The 19,602-nt window shown below is 40.8% G+C and overlaps 1 protein-coding gene across 1 annotated transcript; it reads right to left on the reverse strand.

Annotated features, from left to right (window-relative positions):
- Positions 1-963: 963 nt before the first annotated feature.
- On the reverse strand, positions 964-19,527 carry LOC136435062 (putative helicase MOV-10). The gene is made up of 18 exons (XM_066428243.1): positions 19,413-19,527; positions 16,449-16,979; positions 16,064-16,219; positions 15,714-15,808; positions 15,168-15,411; positions 14,844-14,984; positions 14,325-14,478; positions 14,016-14,167; positions 13,361-13,546; positions 12,930-13,077; positions 12,313-12,474; positions 11,886-11,989; positions 11,326-11,531; positions 8,734-9,161; positions 8,139-8,315; positions 7,872-7,960; positions 7,490-7,605; positions 964-5,774 (listed from the first exon to the last, which is right to left on the reverse strand). The coding sequence occupies exons 2-18, from the start codon at positions 16,865-16,867 to the stop codon at positions 5,638-5,640; spliced, it is 3,114 nt and encodes a 1,037-aa protein (XP_066284340.1). The 5' UTR covers positions 16,868-16,979; positions 19,413-19,527; the 3' UTR covers positions 964-5,637.
- Between the last annotated feature and the right edge of the window lie 75 nt (positions 19,528-19,602).

A 19,602-nucleotide genomic window follows, 5' to 3' on the forward strand; every position in this document is an offset into this window, starting at 1 on the left:
TGAGATGGTGACAGGTCGAAGCTATTGAAAGGGACTGCGATTTTGTTGTAAGTGTAAACGTTACGTTTAGATTGGGTTTCTTGGTTCAGATTTTCAGTCTCAAGCCTAGAACTCTCGTGAACAGGTGTAAAACATGAGGCTGACCGGTGGGAGTTTCTAACAGATGTAAGGTGTGAACGCGTGACGCGAGAGCGCCCAACCGATCGACAAGTCAAGACACTACGTTCTAAGGTCTCATTCCTGGCGTTACGGAGTTTTAAAGACGTCGGAAACAGACCTGAAAACAGGACCAAGAAAGTAATAAGACTCCCGATGACAGGAAGTTTAGCACCTGCCGCGGAGTTCAAAAGTGGGCGGGACAGTTGTAGTATACAGAGGGCTATTATATGTTGAGTCGGTACATGTATGTGAAGGTGTGTATGTGTTTGTTTGTGTGCGTGCGTGTGTCTGTGCGCGCGCGTGTCTGTATGTATCTGTGCGTGTGTGTGTGTGTGTGTGCGCGCGTTTCTGTCTGTGTGTGTCTGTCTGTGAGTGTATTTGTTTGTAAAAATTCTGGAGTTTTTAACACCAAAGAACGCAATTCCAAACGCTTTAGTGCTGCAATGTATGAAAGTTCATTTGAGTTGGTGAACTACATCATGACAAATAAACTGTTCTCCAACTCGGTTTCTTTCTCATTGTTGAATAAAACAAATGTTAGATTAGAGATTTCAGTGGCCCTGACCAACTCTGCAAGTTGCTGAATTGGTATGAGGATATTTTAGAGCGCTCATGAGACATAGGTAAGTCACCAGTAGACACTCTAGATCTCTCTGTATGGGAACTTGTTTCTATACATGTGTCATGGTGGAATCTATGTCTATGCTACCTTTTGTCAAAATTGTATGTTTTTACACTGACATCTGGAAACTATACTTCTGATAGTGATACAAAGATATGCATAGAGACAACAGGAAGCATCTCTGGAGAAAATTTAGTTTTATTAAAATCTAAAGCACAAAAACTGGGCTAATATCGACAGTAACAGGTCTCCTGAGCGGAGAAGACATGTAGTACTTGACAGGGAGGCAATTCTTTCAAAGACAGCATCCACAGACACATGAAATCTTCTTTACTTGTGTTATGATAATATTGACAAACTTGTAACACAAAGTCTTATGCACATCACACGACAGTGACAGCAGTAGTCAGGTTGGTCTAACCAATGAACATGCAACAATAGTACTGCAAGGCCTCCCAGGCACCTAAGTGCGGCACACAGGTGCCTTTCATATGGAATGTGACAGCTGTTGTAATCCTTAAACAGACTTTACGGGGCTTCTATATATGTTCTTGGGGGTAAGTTGGGTAGCTATAGGTATGTGCAGTATGCAAGCCTAGCTCTAGTACAAGGCCTACCTGGACAAGGGTAAAATGTTGATATCACCTTTAGAACAATACTTGGAGCCCTGTGAAGTCTGTTTGGAGACTAATAACGTTGAGGTAAGAGGAGAGATTGTGCTCAAATTGCATTGAGCTATGTCCAATCAAGTCTAAGGATGTTATCAAAGATGTCTGTCAGAGGTTTAACTGGCTTTTGTGAACAGCGTGCCCTCTTCTTGTGCTAGTTGCTAAGGCTAGACAAATGCCTGTTGTTAACACTAGGTTTTAGCTATGCTTACACCTTGTTCACAGCAACCTTAATGTCATACTTTCTCCATATGACCCCTTATCAAGTATCATCACCATCTTTGTTTCCAAGCACTTCTTGACAGTCACAACAACATCCTTAGAATTGACATGACACAGTTTATAAAGGACAAAACAAGTTCTCAAAACGTCCAACAACCTACTCTACAGTACAAATACCAAAACTTATCTAAACTCATTAAGAGTGCAACTAAACCCTAATTTGTTCACATTAGTTCCACCAGGAATATTTCCCTAATTAAAACACCTAATCAAGTCCCTATTGGATTTAAAACACCTAATGTTACATACATGTAAAACCACTCTACAAGTAATCTGAGCTTTACAGAGACTGATTTGCATAATGTGTTGGCCTGCTGTGCCTATGAGACACCACAGAGACAACTTCAGCATAGCTCCAGGGTATCTCAGTCTGTATCTTTGGTGTGTAGACTTTGCTGTGCAGGCATGTGTGAAAGCATGAAGCGACTGTACAGAATTGCACTACGGTTCAAACAGGTTACAAGTCTTGTAGACCAGATGTTGAAAAAGGGTGGTTTGGTTCAGCATAGCTGTGTTCTACGGTATCACCTTCCAACACATTAGGAAGAGTTGATAGAAACTGGCGACCAGAAACCAACAAATCCATCAGAAGAATTTGTAAAGGTGACAGTCAAGGGCAGTACAGTCTACACAATACTTTAAAAGCTGTGGAGTAAGCCTGTCTGAACTTATATGAAAGAGAAGTGTAGTTTACTATAGAGTATAGTATTGAAAGTCAACCATACCATAATAACTTATTCTACACATACAACATGCAAAGATCAGTCATGCCCTGAACACCCATAAACCCCCTTTCTCTGGTCTAGTCTACAAGACTGCAATGCTGTAACAGTTTGTCATCCAAAATAACAATCAGAAGCAGACAAGGTGACAGCTGAAGAATGGAGAAAATGCTCAGAACCTTTCACAGTCTCTAAATCTCACATGTATTGCACTCGGTTTATTTCACAGTAACTGTTGTAGTCTTCTCCATTGTTCAGAAGTCACCTTTGTCTTAGACATATCTGTTGGTTACAAGTACATTCAAATAGAACTCTCTTCTGACGTTTCTGTCTACGCTATGCTGAAAATGTACCAGTACATAATTGTCAGCTTTAGATTGATTGTATATTTCAATGTGCTTGGCATTTTCAACATACTTAAACCCAATGATTAAGTCATATGCAATCATTAACATTTTCCCCATTATCTCAGAAAGCACTGCTTCTCCAGGCTTTTGATTTATACAATTTTCATTCAGTAAGAAATTCTAAGAGGCACTGATTCATGTATCATAGCTATGCAGGTGCAAAATAGAAAAATAGTTTTTGTTGGTGATATGAAATATAAGCAATGTAGACTCACTCAGTAAAATGTATATCTTAACTACTATACAAGGGCTCTTAAAAATCAACTCATACTAAAACCAGGTTCCCTCTAAAACAGCTCAACTTCTTCTGTTAGTAAACAACACTTAGAGACAAGTTAGTTCAAGAAATATAAACTAGTAAAAACATATTAAATCATTTCACCAACCAACCAGCCAACCAATCAACCAAACTGACCACAAAATCATACAGATCATCATAGAATGTAATAAAGAATGCAACTGGCAGTTATAATGGCGTATATGATAGATTCACTGGAAGATTTTTAAATGAGAAAAACTTCAGACAGCAACATTTTCAAAATCTTGATATACATGTAGGGCTAATGTGCCTGTTGCAATATAGTTTTGAAGCAACTTTTGTATCATGGGAAATATGAGAGCAGCAAAATGTGGAGACTGCCAGGCCTGCTGGAATATTCCTTCTAAAAAGAGTACAGCAAAATGTATACATTCAAGTCTTTATCAAAAGATGTATAAAGATTGTATTGATTATCTCAAAGTTTGGTATCCTTATCTACATGCACCTGGCTGTTTTATTGTTTTTCATTCAATTGTTCACAAAATGTAATGCAGATACTGGCATAGACATGAAACTGTCCATTATAAAAAATCTTAAAAGTTCTATGATATCTTGAATATGAACAGCAACCAATGCAGAAAAACCCATTCATTCAGATCCTCAGAACTTCTATGTCATGTAATGAAGTCAGTTATGAATAACTTCTAATTGTAAATATTCATACACAACGTACAGACACGTATATGCAACAGTATTGAGCAAAATAGATGAAAAAGGCTGTACAGTAACATCTGGAGGCACCTAAAATCAATTGCTCTGAAAGCGTGTGACAGGCCAACTAACAACTACACTTTCCAGCAATCGGAGGAAATGTGGGACATCAGGGTTTTAGGAATGTCCTGATACACCGCGGTAATCATTATGACCGAATTCCCAAAACAAACTGCCTTCAACCGGATTATCTGTTCATACTGGCTGATCTTGTATTCCCTTCTTTGCAAAACATGGCATTATCTTAAGTTCTTGTTTGTTTTTCTTTAGCTTTCAGGTGATCTCTCAGCTTCTTAATGATGCTGCTGCTAGCTAGGGGCTTATCGTGTGTCCTCCTGTGACAAAGTGCTCAACACTGTACAGCTTCAGACAGGGACTCTACACATCTCTACCCAGACACCAGGATGGACCCTGCATTACAAACCCCTATGCTAAGCTTACAAGTCCTAATTCCACATAATCCAAAGTCAATCATTCCAGCCGAGTAGTCAAAGTCTACTTCGGTCCCTTTCCTGCAGGAATGTGGTTGCGATCTCCTCTCTGTGGAAGACATGCGGGACCCTCCGCAGCGAGGTTCAGTTTGTGAGTACTGCATAGATCCACCGCACTGAGGACAACTGGACTGGCACTAACACCACGACACGGCCCATCCTATCATAATACTGGCTACTGCCCCTTCAATCCTCCAGGCTGGCTACATAACAAACATGTCAGTGTTTGGGTTGATCTGAGTTTACTCTGACTCATTCTCGTATAAACATACTATGTCAAACAGCAATCCGACTTCCATAGAATGCTGATTCAGGAGACAGTAACCGATAGTATACACCTGACGTTTGTCTATCAGTTTTTTTTTCCTGTTTTCACCTAACATTTTACAACACTAAAAGGCCTAACAAAGATAGATGCATTGTTTAAAAATGAATTATGCTTGAACATTTCAATTCAATATAAAACCATTGTGAAAGTTAAATTTTGCTTCTCCAACCCAAAGGTTCTCCTTCATACTGACAAATAGTACAATGCAGTACTATTTGCTAAATTTTCCAAATTCCATTGGATTCTTTAAACAAACTCATTTTACTACTTTGTGCCTGCAGGTAAGTCCAAGTGCAAATATACCTTGGTTGTGCAAACATGACCTTGTCCTGCACTGATATGGAGCTTGGCACACCAGATCATGACTGAGACTCCTCAGGAGTGGGCTACACCGATGTCTGACATACCTGACATAGCGACTGTTCTTTCCTGTCAACAACCTCCCTTAATGATGATATGTTGGGCCATAATACTGCCAGACATCATGTAAGCTTCCAAAGGGGGGGGCACAAAAATGTTTGTGGGTGCTGGCCTGAAGTGCTAATGATGGTTTTACTACGTACCAATGAGGCTACTTGAAACACTGCTATGGCAAAGTGGCAAATTTCTTTGGAAGATTTTTGTGTGTTTTCTCCTATTCCATGCTGGTAATGTACCAACAAAAGGCATCCGTGTTTGTGATAGTATTTCACCAACAAAATGCTAGTAAATGTCTCAACACAGCCTGGCACAGGAATCATGTTCCCTCAAAATTGACAATGGATTGAAAAATGTTGGGCAAAATATCTAAAAATGCTATCCAGGCATATGTTGTGTCAATCTTCTACCTCTTCTCTTGTTCTTTCTCTTTCATTATCTTCAGTCCCTTCATCCATCTTCTACTGCCATTTCATCTTCCATCTCCTCTCCCTCTGGGTAGGCTCTTCCATCAATGGTCTGCCCCCCACGAAGGCTGGAGAAGCTCCTCTGCGGCGCTCATTTCGATCTTCTCCCAGTCTCCATCGCTGTCTTCTTCCTCCTCCTCTTCTTCCTTCTTCTTCTCGCCATCATTTTCCTTTTCTGGCTCTGGAATAAAAGGTACAGAACATTCTTTAGACAAAATATTTTGTATAAGCGAGACATGGTGGTCGTGTTAGTTTGTAGGATTCAGAGAATGATTTTGTGAGAAGCAAAGAAATATATATGTTAGTATACGCCAATGAAGGTCAGACATCCAGGTATTAAGGCATGCAAGGTAACAGTTACTCAAGCAACTGGATAGATTTTGGAAAATAGAGTGGCATAGAGTGGGAAAATGCAGCATTGGACGTTCACGAACAATCCAAACTCATATGTCTGCTTAGATATCAAGAGTCTGCCGCCTTGGTTTAAATTCTGGTCTATACATTCGTGTCGTATTTACCACTAATGTGTAATGGTCTTAGTTACTAGCTTACTCTGATTGGAAGATGGGCCGAATTCTAGAATAAATATAGCTTTAGCATGTTAGTTCTCTGACAGCTGCACATTTAATGGGTTACTGCGCTGTAAATGTGTCCCTTACGACATAATTGTTACCCATGAAAATTGGCAGGACGAATCACACATTGCTGTTATTTGGGCTTTAGTTCACACCAGAATACCACCCAGGTTGCAGAGTGCAGTAATGACCCAACAGTTATCTTTGCCCTTGCCCTTTGCCAACTGCCCTTTCAAATCATGACTTTTGTATATTTGGCAAAATAGCTCTGTAAAAATAACCAATCATACTTGTTTTTTTGTGTGCAACAGCAAATGAAACAAGCTGAAACGTTTTCACAATATTAGCTCAGGAAAATGGAACATTACACACTTAAACATGTTTACATGTTCTGGGTATGAGAAGCACTTCTTAAGATATTCTTAAAACAATGTAGTAAATTCAAGCAATTTGTAAAGTGTTAAGACCAGACAAGAACGTGTTGCAAAATTTGGACTTGTTAAAACATATTGGAACAACTGTTGCTGTATTACTGTACACAAAAAAAACAAACAGTTTGCACCAACTCAAGTGCCTTTATAAAGTGTCAGTGAAATAGTCAAACATTCTGTAATCAACCACATCCTTGTTCAAATGTTTCCTGTATTTTCTAACAAGTCTGTCAATCAGATTTAAAAGTAGGTCTCACTGATGACTGCAATAAGTGAAAACATCCTTGACATTTCACACATATGTTAGTGACAACCATGCTATTATAATTACGTACAATTACAGAGTAAAATGTTAATTTTGCTTCCCACAGAAGAAAACATTGTGAGTTGAAAATGTTATGGTCATCTACTCGGATTTAGCAAAAAGTTGAAATAAATCAGGCTTAAGTTGATGACAGAAGTATTTCAAAACCCTAGTGCCTTACCAAACTTAAAGTGACCTCTATTATATAACAATTGGGATAATTGCTGTAATGAGGTCACCTGAGTTTGCCCTGGATGGCAGCTGCTCCAAACTCTTCCAATTCAGCCGCATCAATTGCAAACTCAATGCCATTCAGCTACAATGAAAGAGAGTCGTCGATACACCTACATGTATACCCAATACAGTCAAACCCATACAAGTGACCACGTTACAAAAGGACCACCTGGCCAATGTGACTACTTATTGGTCTCAAAAATAAATTTTCCTATTGACACAAGAATTAAGAATCCTGTACATAGTGACCACCTGTCCACAAAGAGCAGATTCTATCCGTCCCCTGAGTGGTCTTCTTGGGCAGGTTTGACTGTACATATCAGTCAGGAGTGTGAGTAAACCCTGCTCCTACCTTTATCATCCAGCCCCACTGCTGCAAGCCTCTGTGTGATCTCCTCTGCCTCATCCTCCGCAGTCTGGAAATCACACCCGACATAGGCATTGTTCCTGATGCAGTACTCCAGGAAGCTGCGAGGGGGAGCAGACAACTTATATTCAATTTTTTCTCTGTATGTTGCTACAATCTTTTTTCAACCATATACAATATATATCATGCTTGTTCTTGTTTAGAATTCAAAGTGCAAGCTGCTTGCTGAAGTTCTTACATGTAACTATACAAACAAATGTGTATACAGTATTTGTGAACTGAAAACTAACTTCAAGTTGAATTCATTGTGCACTTTGTACATGACTTTTGTATCTTAACTGACTTGTAGTACTGTGCTGTTACAAACCTGTTCCAGTGCTTGTCTCTGCTCAAAACGTTCGGGTTTCCCACTACAATCAGCAGGGCCTTGCTGCGAGTGATGGCAACATTAAACCTCTGTAAGCAGAAGGAAGAATACAACATTAACACTAAACACAAGTTGTTACTGAATCATCTCTTCTGAGAAATGATCCAACCATGAACATTTATTGTTACAACTTAGCAACACTTAAAACACCTTTCCAACATAGGTGTCACACTGAAGTTTCTTGCAAAAAGTTTATCCTGGTCTCACCTTGGGGTTCCTGAGAAAGCCCAGTTTGAAGTCTACGTCCATCGGGAGAAAGTCCGGGTTGCTGCGGACTGTGGAGATGATGATGATGCGCCTCTCCTCTCCCTGGAACTCCTCCACTGACCCGACCTTGATGTTGCTCAGGTGATGTGCCTTCATCATCCTTTGAATCTTGTTCACCTGGAAAAAGAATGTTGATGGCAATAAGCATTTTTATCCTGAAACAGCACTGCTTGTTAATCATATAACATGCACTGACTAAAAAGCATCATCATCATCAGACATTTGTTGATGGATCATGCATTATGTTGCATATCACACTTCATGTATTAAGCTGACTTAACAAATTTCTGTGTTCTCCTATGTCTATAGCTTTTATTCTCATGTTTTATGCCGAGTGGCTCTCTTTTCTAGACATCAAGCAATCGATAAATCAATGGAAAAAAATCAATCGATCTTTATTCAAATCAACCTGGCAATTCCTTTGTTTCTTCCCCATCCCGAGAACAACTGCAATCCATCCCTTCTTGTTTCAACGACCAATACACACCAAAACTACCAAAAGTGTAAAAAATCAAAAGTGTTTTATCACACCCACCTGTTTCCTATAGGGGGAAATGATCCCTATCTCCTTCTCAGTGATCTTGATGCCGAGTCCCTTGGCCTCCAGTAGGTCCCGTGTGTACCTCAGCACTGTCACCACCTCCTCTGGGTTAAAGAATGACGGGCTCCTCTCCTCCCTCAAGTCTTCTCCAACTACTCCATGGAAGATGAGGGGAAAGCCCTTCTTTGGAAGCAGCTCAAGGTTGCAGAGGGATTCGCGGGCGAGCTTGTCGGCACACGGTATCAACTCGCCGTCGTAGAACTCCAGGTTGGGCAGGTGGAGGATGGCGGGGTGGTTGCGGTAGTTACGCAGCAGCTTGGTGACAAACCTGGGGTCGTAGGGCACGGCTTGGCTGCCAGGAGTGGCGGGTGTCCGCTGGTAAAGGTCGCAGGTCTTCATGTAACGCTCCAGCAGGGACACGTCTGGTAGAAAGAAGGAACAGCATACCAAGCGTGAGGTAAAACCACAGAAGGCAGTGTAATTGTGTCAAGGATATGTGCAAGTGACAAGGTTGTCAATTTCTGTAATGATCTGTCTGGTAGATTCTATGGTAGTCTCCACATTACAACATTATATAAAAGGAATTTACAGTAAAATAGCTCAAAACTAAATGGTTGCACAGGCTTGCTATGGATGTTATGCGTTTTGACAGGCCTTGTTTGTTGTTTTTTGGTGGGCTAAACAAATAGAACATCTTGTCTCCTCTGAAAAGAGTCTCAAGTCATGACTGACAGGCATGACATACAAGACTTACATGTATGGCATAGACAGAGAATGTTAAGTGTAATGCAGGTCCTTGTCCTTGTAGAAGGGGTACAGGGCTTAGACATATCAGGAATGATAACTTGCGTCTCTCCTGATGGCATTTTTCAGAGGCGAGAATAAACCCTACAGGTGCCATGTATACTGAAACAGCTAAATGGAATCTCATGATCTCTTTAAAAAAAAAGCTTGGAAGCAAAATCAGTTTGAATATATGGCCCTTCCATCTACAAAATGTTCAACTTTATTTTACCACTTAACAGCCTTTTGAACTTGACATTTATAGTGCTCTGACAGTATTACTAACAAAACTCTGGATTTGCTTAATCTGTTAAACCCCACTTCAAACTCTGTACTACAGCAGTCAGTGAATAGAAGGCCCTGTCCCAGATACGGCAGGGCTAGCCAAACAACAATACCTGGTGGCAGGACAGCACTATTTGCCCTTGTACTTATCTCCAGCCGTTGTACTTGTGGTGATCAATTTTCACTGCTGGACAGATTGGGGTCAGGCAAAGAGTAGGATGCACACAGTGGAGGCACTTAACAAACTATAGGATGTATTCCTTACACAGGAGCTATTGAACACCCCGCCAAACAAGAGCGATACCTTTATTGACAGTGGGTCAGGTGGGCACACAAAAGGTGCTGATGGGGCTAGCTCCTTACCTGGTGTGCTCCACAGAGACAGTAATACAATTTCAGAACAAACAGACGACTACAACCTGTGAGCAGCCTGTTTGAATCTCAGGTTGGACAAATGTTGGGGAGACAGCTTTTGTCATGTCGTGTCTACAGAGTGGACACCTTGTTTGTGTGTCCTGCAACAGACTGAGTTTGCTAAAGAGACTAGACCAAATGATTTCTAATTTATAGAGCTAGAACTTGAGTGGTAGAAGTTTCCTTTAGGTGAACTGCCTTTTCAAATGCAAAAAATGAAAAACTACAGCCAGTACATATTCATTTACAAACGAATCAATCTCTACAACTGGATATAAGATATGGAGATTACTTCAAGACATTTCGAGTGACAACCATCATTAAAATTCTAGTGACACTGAAGAAGAGTGATGGATGTCACTCGAAACATTCAGAAGTAATCTCCACATCTTATCCAGTTGTAGAGCATCTCTAAAATTCTAGTGTTGCTGAAGGAGAGTGATGGATGTCACTCCCAATGTCCGAAAGTAATCTCCATATTTTACCCAGTAACTGTTGTAGAGATTGATTGGTCTGTAAATAAACATTGTTTACCTGGATGTCTAACATTCTCAATGTATAGCCAGAACAGACAGGTAAAGTATTTTCTGTTCAGTTGTCCTTTAAGTAAATTTATGAAATTGCACAAATAAAAATTACAAATATCCATGACTGTTCTGACTTTGTTTCTGCTTACGAGATTCATCATGTCATCAGTAGATCTGTGGCACTGCTGACTCCAGACATACAGAAACTAAAACTTAAATCTGGACTACTTTCTTTGTAAAATCAAGCTGCAGATGGATCAGGTAGTATATATCCAGTAGGTATATCCTTTATGGTGAATACTTCAAGAGGCTTTGTTGGGCTCCAATACATGTATATCAAATCAACTTCATATGATGATGTAATGGTGAACCTAATCATATCCCTCAATGTGTCCAGGGCATGGACACTGACTTAACCTCTCTGAAGCTCCCCCTATCAGCAGCAGGAATTACTGCAATTCTAAATGGGCTGTGCATGCAAAAAGGTATAAAACCCAAAGCTTGAAAAATGACCTACAAATTAAGTGTTGCCTCCTGAAAACCCAGGTAAAGGAAAATAAGACTTATTTATCCTCACCAAGTCCAAACTGTACGGCAAATGGTGACCTGAGGACCGGCCCCAACTGTTTGGGGTCCCCAGCCAGGACTAGCTGTCCTCCGTCAGGGGTGTGGAAGTCCAACAGTCCTGCCAGGGCAATCAGGCACTCAGGCTCAACAGCATGGCCAGCTTCATCAATGAAGACATGGGTGAAGTGGCCTGGTGGGAAGTTGGCTGAGGCAAGTCTGGAAAGATGACAGAAATAGAGGGTACAATCTTTTACGATGACATTATTCTACAGTCCTAGCCTGCGTGCCATCCAAGTTAGTTTACCTGGGCTTCCATACTCTCCCCTATAACCTGGGTGCCATCCTGGTTATCTACGGGGCTACCAACTCTGCCTTTACAAACTAGGTTGTTAGTTAGGATAGAGTATGGGAGCACCCTGGCGACTATAGTCCCACAACAAATGGTCAATTTTACTACTTGCACTTCGTACAGACTTGCAGCCACTTACATTGTAGACACAGAGAATTTGAAGCCAAATTTTGTCAGCAAAAGAAATACTTTAGCCTCATAATAAACCTCAGATTTCTCACCTGCCAGCAGTGACTAGTGTGGTGACCAGCACCTTGTACTTCTGCAGTTCTTGTTTGGCAGGGAAGCTGTACTTGCCAGTCATACGGTCGTAGTTACACACATTCTGGGGAAACAAAAACTCACTTAACTACACTGGTAATTCTCCCATCAAAGTTCTTCCTCGTCATCAAAGGCTTTTTCATTCATTATCAAATGTTAGAAAAGTCAAACTTTAAGAAAGAACTATGTGTAGTTGCTTCTTGGATTCTGTCTTGTAAGCAAATTACGTTGAATGCATTCAATTGACATATTAGTACTTGAATTGGCAACTGGGCAATACAACAGTCTTTCATAGGGACATAAGGGTTTGAAACAGACATGACGCTTCCCAATGCTTCAAATTAGAAATACCAGATCTTATAACTCAGAATGAAAGGCTGTCTGTACCTTAATGCTTGAAGGCACGTTATCCCACGAGCGTGACAGAGCATTGAGCCTGATGAGCTGCGCTGCAGGGATGTGGTTCAGCAGGCGTTGGGTCAGCAGGTCAGCTGCACTGTTAGAGGGAGCACAGGCCAGCACTGTGCTGCTGGGAAGGCACTTCAGAACCTGGGGAGGGACACAAAAAAGCAATGAAATTCAATTCAGTCCTTTGACTGTATCTGTATGCACATTTCGTACTTTAAACGTAACAATCTTTCAACATAAATATCAATGATTTTATAATTCAGGCAACAAGTTTTAAAGGCACTGTAACAATTCAGCCTAGTGCTGCCATGTCTATTGAGAAAAAAAGTATGTTTGATTCATTGATTGATTGATAGTCCATATAGCTACACTTCAGCATAACATACCAGCTTTGCAGGCCCTTCTTGCTGCAGCAGCTGGTTGTATTACACTCATTTAGCAACAAGTGTTGTTTAAAGCTATCTAATGAGTATGCATCTACTGTACTTGGTGGCAACAAGTTACCTTTTTACCTCTTGAAAAGAAAACAATCCTGAGGTCTTGATAGGTGGGTCTCAGAATGGAGAGATTGGGACAGAAAACATTCAGGTACACACCTGCTTAATGGATTCCACCAGTGTAACAGTCTTGCCGGTACCTGGCGGACCAAATAGGAGGTAGGGAGCAGGGCGGGACGACCCAGCAACGATGTGGCGCACAGCCAGGTACTGCTCAGCATTCTCCTCTATGGAGCGATCATACAGCCTAGTAAACAAACCACCAAGTTAGATTCGCACCACATTCAGGTTTAATGTGGCTGAGAGTAAAGGAAGGACATAGCTTATCTTACTCGACTACATTTTGTGACACAGCTTTTCAAGGTAGATATATTATGATGACAAACTTGGAAGTAAAAATAAATACAACTGTAAATCACATAGGGGTGACAAAATGGCTGTATGTACTTGTCTCATAACACAGCATATGAAGATTTCTTTATATTATTAACTGTGAACAAATAGTCAACATTTCTTCTACAAACACTCACTTCAGCTGTTCAGTGGGAGAGCGTAGGATGCCCTTTGACCCAGCGATCTGCAGCGTGGGGAACAGCACGTCTCCGAGGCTGTGCTCCTCCGCCAGCTGCACGGCGCGGTGCTGCAGGCGCTGCGGCAGGCGGTGGAACGTGAAGCGGACGTCGAACTTCATCCCGTCTATAAACTTGTCCAACAACCTAAAGGACACAAACTGGAAGTTACCCAATCGCAACTATGATTTTTCTAGCTGAGGTAAAATCTGATTTTTAGCTTCGTTTAGACTCATTCTGATGGCCAAAAATTTGGTGAGTCTAATTCCTTCAAGTATTGCAAACAACGTTGAACTTTGCCATGATATTCATGTACCAGTCCAACAGACTTGAGTGCGTTTAGCACTGAGTTCGTCCACCCTGGATAAAGAAAACAGAAATAAATAAATAAATTAGGAAAAAAGGAGAATTGTACATGCTGAATGCCAGTTAATAAAATATTGCCTCTCTTTCTCTATATTAGAGAGAGAGCATGCCATACTGACAAGTGTTACCAAAGCCAAACTGGCCTGCAGAATTTGAAAGGATGATGTCCAATCTACCATCTTTGACAGAGAAAAGACATTAAGACTAGTACACAAGGACAAGAATGTAAAAAATGTAATCATAGACTAACCGATAGTTGAAGCCAAGGCTGACACAGTCCCGTTCTATGTGGTGAACATAACCTTTGAACTCCACACTGTCCACGCCATCTGGCCCTCTCTCACGAGCGAACAGGAAATCTCCTCTCAACACGGATGGTCGATTTTCCGCAAGACCAGGTACCTGGTATAAAAAAGTAACATTCAAACATTACAAACATATAATAGCATCACAGCTTACACTTTATGATCATTCTATTTTTTGTTGTTACTGCTTTGTTGGCTAGACTGTTTCTCAGGGGAAAACATATTACAGTGAATGCTGAACTGCGTGTTCTGACCTTCAGTTGGAGCATGTTGCCGCTGCGTGTCATGACGGCTCCCTGCATGTCGTAGCGGCGGATGTCCACCTCCAGCTGAACCTCCTCCATGTGCAGCAGGCAGGAGAACCGCGGGGACAGCGTGTTGATAGTCATGCTGTTCTCCAGCAGAGCTCTGTAATAAATCAGTTAGACTTAGGCAGGTACACTGACACAAGGTTATAGACCATTGGTAGATTCTTATTTTTCTTTTCACGAAACTTGCAATCTTTTGCATTCCGTACATTGACGCCAGTATAGACTTTGCTTAATATTATTATGTATTGGTAGTTATGGTTAGAGGTTTGATCCTTTCACATGCAGGTAGATTTTGGCTAAACGATTGTGACCAATAAGTTGAATAACACGTGATAGTTTTTCACAGAAGATTTCAAGAATTCTTTACTTGAGTGGTGACATTGTGTGTATCTAAAAAGACACTTGTCCTGCTTGGAATCATGCAAAAGAAATCGCCTACATCTGAAATTTCAGAATGCTTACTTGGTGATGTGCAGGTCAGTCTTGTCAGGCTCTGGCAAGTCTTCCTTCTCCACAAGTCCCCTGTTGATGAGTCGTCTCAGGGTGGGAGGAACGGGGAAGGACTCCAGCTCAATCACTCGCTCCAACTGGCCCTGAGACTCACTGGAAAATAACAATAAAAACATTATGATAAACACCTACTAGTAGGTAAAATCAAACGAAAAGACAACATCAAGAAGAATCACTTTTCAGAGAAAAGGGTATGTCATCCACAACTGTTACAAATGACAACTTTACAACCAGCTCATACCAAATGCAAGGACAATATCAAATAAAACCACTTACGGAGGAAGAGGCACACCGTCCACAACTTTTAACTTCTGCCTGTTGTAAGTGACTCTCGGCGGGTGCTTGTATGGGACCTTGGGACGAAGCTCGTCTACCATCTGGTTGGTCACGCGGGCTGACAGGTTGCGAACGATATGGAATGGTGTAGCTGAAGCCGGCCTGCGGAACTCCAGTGCAATGGGAGCACGGTACTGTCCAAGAAACCGTGCCAGGCACTTGACTTCTACTGTGTACTGTTGTCCTGTAATGTAGATACAGAGTAATACAGTAAATATTGAGCAGCAACAAAACATCAGAACTCTATCATACATGCATGTTGAACCTTGTACATATTATGCTGATAAACTGTCAACTTCCTAACAGCACATGGATTCATGGTCAACTGTAGAAATAGAGTAAATTAGTGTTTATGGTAGGAACACGAACGATATGATGATGATGATGATATCTGATACTACATTACAGTAATGTCTGCTTGTATACGAAGTACACTGCAAGGTGCAGTTTTATCTTTGACAATGACAGATTCCGCAGAAGTCCTACCTGGCTGAAGATTAACAGTTTTTTGTCCAAATCCCTGGCTGATGTTTTCTTGGTCACTAAGCTGGAATGCACGAACACGGCAAAGGAGTTCACACCTGCAAAAGAATGCATTGTCAAAAGCACATTCTAAATGGTCATAGATCTTTTGTTTGTCTAGAATGTGTTGTTCAAAAGCTTAACTGCAAAGGCTATTTTGAAACTTTGATGTTTTAATAATGGGAGGGCTGAAAGAAGTGCGACTTAGTCAGACAAGGTGAGTGACAACTCCCAAAATTTGAATCCTCGAACCCCAGGTTTAGAGGCAGGCTTACTCATCCCTCGACCAATTATCATTAATGCTTTCCTCTTACCTACAGAACTGCACACTCTCAGTGTCACTGGCGTTGCGTATGTTGATGTTGAACCTAAGCTCCTCCCCAGACTGGAGGGAGACGTGCATGGCTCCTCCCTCTGCATCATGGTCAGTAAACACCTGTACTTCCTCCTTATTCTCGGCAAGCTCAAGTCTGGAAATTGTAAATTCAAAACAAATATGAATATGACTGACATGACTAAATCTCTCAGCATTCTAACCAGTGAACAAGTACTAATTTGGTACATAGGAGCACCAATACAGTGCTACCAGTAAGGCACATTACCCATAAAATTGTATGAAAGATATGAAAGATAAGAATGGAGACACAACTGTTAAAATCATTCAGTTAGCAGAGTTTTGTGCATTTATTACAACATTACCTTCTTGTCTTCAGCCCTTTCAGTAGATGCTGTACCCTTTGTCTCCTGGAAGTAAAAACTGGTGGAGGCTGTTCTACTTTGTTTTGGTCCTCTGGAACTTTCTTTACTTCCTTCTTCCTTGCCTGGGCCAAGCCTATGTACTGGTCTACAGCAAGTCGACTCTTTCTGAAAGGCAATCTTCGGGGACCAAATCGAACGATATCTGACTGTATGTGTATCTTCCTCATGCGACTCAGCGTGAACAGTACGGATGAACAGTTTGGAATTTTCTGGAAGTTCTGGGCCTGCCGAAACTTGGTGTTGTAGATTTCCTTGATCCTTTTCTTGGTCAGGTCTGCCTCCTTGAGGTCGTGTTCCTCAAGAAACTGGAGGAAGGTGAGGCCTATTTGCTGGCGCTCGGAGATGTTGAACTGTACCATGATGCTGCCAGGGCTCTCACATAGCCAGCTATATATGGGGAGGAGGGGGAGGGGGCGGTACTTCAGCGCAAATTAGGCGGGATGATGATGCTCTTCCTGAGAGTATGGAGCCCTGGAAAGACAAAGTACAACAATGAGAGTCTAATCATCACAGTGCATGTCCTTTTAAGGTATTGTGAATAGCAAATTGTAGCTGATGACTAACACTTGTGCACCAGTACAACAGTCCTGGGTGCAATAGGTTATCCACATGTTCACATCTATACTCAAATAAAGGCCTCTGAGTCATACTAGTATTGATTCAATAGCTTTCCTTATATAACTCTAAACTACTAGCATCCAAATTACAAATCAAAGTATGTGCAAGATATTTCCCACCACATTTTCCATAAGTGTTTTCCTAAACGCATCCGTGTAAACAAATCTTTACACGTTGATGAAGGTTAGACATCCAGGAAATAAGGTACGCCAAAAATAGTTATTCAAGCAACAATATTTTATCCAGTTGCTTGCGTAACTTATTTTGGGTATATCTTAACATGCAATTAGCATTTATAGAATACTAAACATACATTGTAATCTCAACTCCCTCTTATCCATGAATCAGTAATTTTCTTACTTGTCCTCAATAAGAAAAAAGTATGACTTCCCTAGACTATCTCCCTGTTTCCTAATGTGGTAACCACTATGCATTAATAATTTGGTACTTAAAGGCTATCTTATTAGAACTAGAAAGAAGACAAAATTCCCATGAGGTTTAACGCAAATTCTGTGGAGATCAGCAGCAGGAATAACAGCATTCTTACTAAACAATACAATCTCTTAATTGTATCGTTAGCGGTGATTACCTCCTGATTCAAAGAATTCATCATAAATCGAAAATTCAAAGTTGTAGAAGTAGGTGTCAATCTAGTGTTGACAGGTCACTATGAACTTCACATATAATGGTATTTGCATATGAAGCTTGCAAAATAATCATGTCACACTTGAGTATGACAGGTATTTTTTTTTAAGAAAAAAGAAAATATATGTAGATACATTTATACACAACTATAGTAAACTTAGGTTACTGGTGATTGGAGGTCAAGAACACAAACAAAATTATGATTTTTCAAATCACTCACAGACACAGTGAACAACACATGTATGCATTAAGACACATATTGCAAACCTTTAACTTTTTTGTGTTTCTTAACATTTGGCACAATGGCAAGGCCTCATCTACAGGCCTGGGAACTAGGTTCACCATCCAGGGTGCAGCTGGCTGTAATTGTGAGCTTTAACAATACTGTTGTATATCACTGGCAGCTCCTCAGAAAGAGAAATGTAACAGGGACAGGGGGAAAGGTGGGGTAGAATACTCAAGTCGTTTTCTATAGGGCTAACAGGACTTGTATTAAGGTGAACAGGATTTAGAATACACATCTGCACACCTGTTGATGAATATGTGGCATTTAAGGTTTAAGGCATATATGAACTGCAAGTCTTAGTGCTAGACCCTTTGCATTGCATGCAGGAATCACACTGACTGATCACAGTCATAGACCTAAAAGTGTTTATGAAAACGTTGATGAATTGTTAAAGCTATTGTTTACGGAGGTTACATTCACCATATCCTAACAGTGCCCAAGGGCCGATCAATACTGGTGGGAGAAACTTTGTGTATTAAAACATGTACGGCTGCTACGCTTCTCTGATCAGCTACATGTCAGATCAGCAAGTGCAAAAAGATGAGGACATATAGGTTTGTTAAAAAACAGGCAAGAGCTTTACAAACAATTCTTAGATAAAATACATACTTAGGCAGGAGAGTTAAAAACATGCAGCATAATGAAACACAAATAACTATTGATTGGTTGTTTGTTTGTTAATTTTATGATTTGATATGGTGTAATTTGATCTGGCTGTCTGTTATGCCTAAGGGTTGCTGAACAATAAAGGAACAGATCCCAATTTGTTGGCCTTGTCCTAACATAACATCAAGGTGAAATATAAAAATTCAATTATGGGTTTTCAGATAATTCAAAACTTGTACATGACGGCTATATTTGAATCATCATGATTCATTTGCACGGGACATGTGAGCTGAGGCATGCAAAACATTATGATTATATGATTGAGTCATAGTGTCACGTGATGACTCAAACTATCATCAGAATCAAAACAAACGGGGCCCCGGGCTAACCCAGGGGTGACGGTCACTGAATCGGATCAAATTAGATTACATAGTCTGCAGACAACGTTCTTCTGACCACAATACTACGCCTTTTTACTATTCAAACAGTGTCCAGCGATGTCCAAGATCTAGTGCGCGGGCCGGTATACAAGGCCATTCCAGATAACAGGACACAAAAGAAGTCTAGACTATTCGTAGACATAGGATACAAACACTGATCGGCCAGGGTCATTAACACCTGGACATTTCTAAGACTTTATAAGATTTCTCCTCATCTTGTACACATCTTAAGAAGTGCAGAAAACCTAGAAGAACGACTAAGGATTGCATCAACCGCAAAGAGATGGTTTTGATGAGTAGGCAGCTTACCTGTCTGGGTCGGCAACACAACAGCTGAGGTGCTGGCAAAGCTGACGAACTCGTGGTATTTCACAACTTCCGGTTAGAAGCGGAAACGACCTCTAACCCACAAAAAATGTTCTAAAAACAGTTCACTGTTCATATCTCGTTTTGGTATTTAAACTTATATTAAAAGATCAATGACATAGCCTCTATGATT

Source organism: Branchiostoma lanceolatum, chromosome 5 (genome assembly GCF_035083965.1).
Source record: "Branchiostoma lanceolatum isolate klBraLanc5 chromosome 5, klBraLanc5.hap2, whole genome shotgun sequence".
In the NCBI taxonomy this organism is placed as follows: Eukaryota; Metazoa; Chordata; class Leptocardii; order Amphioxiformes; family Branchiostomatidae; genus Branchiostoma; species Branchiostoma lanceolatum.